A 4706-nucleotide genomic window follows, 5' to 3' on the forward strand; every position below is an offset into this window, starting at 1 on the left:
AAATGCCTTTTACATTTATACGTTATTTTTGGATATATTTTTTAATTATTACGATTTATTGTTTACATTAGGCAAGATGAGGTAGAAACGATTACAATGATTATGACTTAATAGGCAAAGCGTAAAAAAAATTATTTTGGTATAATTGGATGGCTCTTATGATCGAACCAGCTGTGTGCATTGGCCCCAAATGAAGTTACTCGTGACTGTGATTTGCTTGTACCGTCCTCTGAGCAGCCTGTGTTTTCTCCTTGAGTTGCTGCTGCCAGCGGGGGCAGCTCTCCTCCAGGTACCGTTCATACTCCATCTGGAGGGATCGAAGTTCAAGAAGGAGGTTCAACACCAAGCGTCACAGAGGCAGGGGTAAAGTATGGGAAGTGAGTGTTTGTGCCTGTGCACCCGAATAGTTTTCATGGCAGCAGTGAGGGTTAACATCTCTTTCAGTGTGTCCTGGGCTTCCTCAAACTGCTGCAGCATCTGCCTGTTGTTTTGTTGGGCTATAAGCTCTCTCTCCTTCAGCTCCTGCCAGCGCTGTTGCAGATGCCTTGCCCTGCTGCAGGAAACACACAAACACCGAGTCAGTTATTCAAAATATTTACACCAACATACAGGATGATGCATCTTGCAAGCATTTTGCTGCCTTTTGTATTTTTACTACAGCTTTTGATGACTCTGAGGAGTTGAAAAGTCAGGTTGCAACAACAGAGGCCTGTTGATACTGAGATGAAGACACAGTACCCATCCCACTTCTCCGCCCTCACACACAACCATGAGTTGACAGTACTACTATACTTCATTAAAGCACTCAAGGATCTTACCTCATTTTTAGCCTGTGCTCTCTTTGTTTTGTGAAAGTGTTTCTTTCTGGGTCGGTGAGATGCTCAAGAGACAGTAAATTATCCTTCCGTGCAGCCATGACTGCAGGCGTTCAGTGGATGCAGAGATTATTGGGGATTAAGGTCTGTGCTTTGGGCGGGGGGGAGGGACCAGAAACATGCTCTCAATCCACACATGGTCATGGGAATAAATTAATCAGCAGTGAGAGCTTTTTTTAGTGCCACACAGGTAACAAAGTTATTGAAACAGCCACTTAAATATAGGGCTGGGCGATAATTCAATATGATAAAGTCTTTCAATGGAATCATATCGTCATGAAATTATACATCGAGATATCCTGAACAAGCGCTCATATTTCTCAGAAAATCTGATATTTTTTTGCACTAAAGTTATTAATTAAATGAGAAAATACACATTGTATTGTGTGAATATTTGATTTGCTCAAGAGTGTACAAAACCATTTGGCTATTTCATACTGACCCTGGTCAAGCCTCTTTCTCTTATCCAGGCAATGAAACAGCAACAGGCTATTTCAGGCGCGAAATAGTCTGAAATATTTAGCTCTACTGATATTTAGCTGAGCTATTTAGAATGAGCTTCTAAATAATATCTATTTAAAAAAAGATTGATACTAATATCCAACTCAAAACCACAGTGAAATCTACACAACTTTTTGATTATTATTTCAAAACGGGCATACACACCTAGCAGACGTTTTATAAGCGGAACCAGAATGTTGTTTCATTGCGGATGTATTTTCACGTAACACCCCTACTAGAGTAGAAGCTCGATCCCGTCCAGTAGCAGAGATCGTGGTAGGGAGAGAGTTTTGAGAGCCTAACAGCGTAACATTTCAACTCATGAATGACATTCACTTGTTCAGAAGTTATATAAGGTATCATTGGTATCGTGTGGTTTATTTAACTTCTTAAAAGAAAGCTAACGGAGCGGTTATTTTGTTCGGCTAACTAAGCTAACCGACGATTATCACAGTGCGTCTGTCAAATCGGTACTTCCGCTGAGCTCGCGGACGAGTAGGAAAACATGACGAGTTTTGCCAGTCAAGTTTTTGCCAGGGTCGACAGGTTTTGTCGCCCCCTCCCCATGGTCCTCAACACCTTCTTAGTCTTCTCCATTACCGGGGAGGTGAGCTACTTGGTACTGCTCGAGGCTCCCCTGGACGCGGACCAGAAGAAGACCGTGTGGTCCGCCTGGTGGAAGGCGGCGCACCTCCTGGCTCAGTACTTCATGCTGGGGAACATCTGCTGGAACGCGCTGCTCTTCCTCAGGACCAGCCCCAGCATCAAAGGGGTGTTCTTGGGTGGAGAGGGCATGGGTCAAGGGTGGAGGTAAGGAGGGAGCAGCTGGAGGGGTTATTACAGATAACATGACATGTAAATGATATGTTAGACAATAGTGTTTGAGAATATGTAATCCAAGCAGTCAGACATCCACATAAGTATAAACACAGTAAAAAAAACAACAACTCAGTCCTCTGCTTTTTCACAGGTATCAAAATAGATTTGTTCTAAGTTTTCACTTCATGTGTATTATTTCCATTGGCTTCAACTGATGGTCACAGTTTTTATGTTTCAGTTTAGACATTTAGGAGCATCTCAGACCATAAATAATAGTGGTTTTCTCAGTTGTTTTTCCTTCCAAGGTACTGTTATACCTGTGAGACACACACTCCTCCTCGGTGCTCCCACTGCTACGACTGCAACGTATGCGTGCTGCGGAGGGATCACCACTGCGTCTTCTTTGGCCAGTGTGTGGGCTTCCGTAACTACCGGTACTTCCTGAGCTGCTTGTTGTTCATGTGGTCGGGGCTGCTGTACGCCACTCTGATGAATGCAGAGGTCTTCCTTGTCATATTGAAGGAGGGCGTGACGGTGCACAGCGTCCTGCTGCTGCTCATTCCCTGGCTCATGCTAGTTTCAGGTATGAGCTGGTTTGGTTTATTGGTTGCTCTATTCCTTGTAGCTGTGGTACTTACCACAGATAGGTAGAATATACTCTATAAAGATTTCTATGTTGACTCAAAAATGCCCATCACATTATTCCAGAGACAAGAATGACTTCTTAAGATGTCTAGTTTAAAATAACGACGCTTGTATCTATATCACTGACTGTGACTTAATCATCGCTGCTGTCCCATCTCTCCCCAGGCCAGGTCTCGGCGCGTGCTTTTGCCTTCGCCTTCATCGCCGATACATGCGTCGTGGGCTTCCTGCTGGTGTCCGCCTTCTTCTTCTTCCATCTCGTCCTGATGCTTCGGGGACAGACCACCAGGGAGTGGTACTCGACCCGCCGACCCTACAGCCTGGGGCTGCGGGGCAACCTGCGTCACGCTATGGGCCTTCGCTGGTACCTCTGCTGGCTCTGCCCACTCATCCCATCACCTCTCCCTGGAGATGGGATGAACTTCCAGGTCACGGGATCGCTGGAATCCACCCGGTAACGGCTGAAACAGGCCGTGTGTCTTTGCTTTAATGGGGATGTTTAATGTTATCGGGAGCAGCAGGGAACATCACCTCAGTTCAAGAAGCGGTAGCTTGGGATGGGAAGAAGCTGTGTGTGGGTGTTATGATGTTAATGGGTATAACGGTCTACCGGTATCTTCTCCGTAGCCTTTACCTGTGCTGAGTTAAGGAAGTTATGGGTCTACCGTGGAAGGTACGTTGACCTTAATTTAAAGGTAATCTGTTCACTCATTGAGGCTTGCCTCAGAATATTAACACAGACGTTAGCAGTGTTCCTCTGGAATACTGAGTACTGAAAGTGTATGTAAACGACACTGAAATGTATTTTATTGATTGGGAAAAATGTTATACTTATAAATCCTTGTTAACAAGCACTCACAACTCCCTTACTACTACCCTCAGGTAGTCACTTAAATTGTTCTTTCTATTATTGTTTATTTTGCCTAAATCTAAAGGTCATACAAATTTGGCTTGCACTGTCCCTGAATACTCCGTAGGATTATAAAATCTGCTGTTGTGCATAAGCAGCTAGGATCATCACTCCTGAGCTCCATCTTATTTGATTACACCGAGCCTTTTACTGGATACTGTTGCACTAAGTTAGACAATGAGAGTCGAGTATTGCCGTTTACATAGTAATCTAGCAAATACACTGTGTAAAATGTACCTATTGACAGCACATGTGTACAGCTTTTCCCCGTTTTTCACATTACGTTGTCCATGTTTCAGTCAGTAAGGTACTACTACAAACCAAACCTACAGTGTAACAACATGAAGAGTCATGTTCTGATTCAAGCAACTGCTGTGTCTCAGTATACACTGTTTTATAATCTTTATATCACCCTGTTCTTGCAGTAAGTATACAGAAAATCAACATGCATCACTGTTTTGTACAATATGTTTGATACAATACGCTGAAGATATTTTTCCAAAAAACACATATCTCACATTACTCGATGCCAACGGGACTATTGTTACCTCAGAAGAACTTATTTCTGCTGGCCTTAAAATGTAGTGTCAAATTCCAAGCCTTTGTTTTGACAGGAGCTCTTATTTTGCATCCAAAAATATTTTTGTATTATTGTTGATTATCTGTTTGAAGTCTGCCTTCTTGTGCTATTTCATATTGGTCACACCATGATGTTTGGTTTTGCCATTTGAGTGCTGAAAAAAAAATGTTTGAATAAAAAAACGCTGAAATGTATTTGATCTTTTGTAGTTTTTAGTGAAATTTTGGTTTAAAAGTCTTAATTTTATCTAATGGAGAGAAACAATTCCAAAAAGTACAGAGACTATTTTATATTAGTCATCGTGGAGAATGTCCAACACGCGGTTAAAATATCTTATGAATGTGATTTCGAATTTGAAATAGCCAGGAAAACGTTT

General features: G+C 42.5%; 1 protein-coding gene across 1 annotated transcript; it reads left to right on the forward strand.

Moving 5' to 3' along the window:
* The first annotated feature begins 1628 nt into the window (after positions 1 to 1628).
* On the forward strand, positions 1629 to 4451 carry LOC306777990 (putative palmitoyltransferase ZDHHC24). Its single transcript, XM_079269309.1, has 3 exons — positions 1629 to 2186; positions 2501 to 2778; positions 3006 to 4451. The coding sequence occupies exons 1-3, from the start codon at positions 1882 to 1884 to the stop codon at positions 3296 to 3298; spliced, it is 876 nt and encodes a 291-aa protein (XP_079125435.1). The 5' UTR covers positions 1629 to 1881; the 3' UTR covers positions 3299 to 4451.
* Positions 4452 to 4706: the final 255 nt, after the last annotated feature.

This window comes from Melanostigma gelatinosum (genome assembly GCF_949748355.1).
Source record: "Melanostigma gelatinosum genome assembly, chromosome: 5".
NCBI classification, from domain to species: domain Eukaryota; kingdom Metazoa; phylum Chordata; class Actinopteri; order Perciformes; family Zoarcidae; genus Melanostigma; species Melanostigma gelatinosum.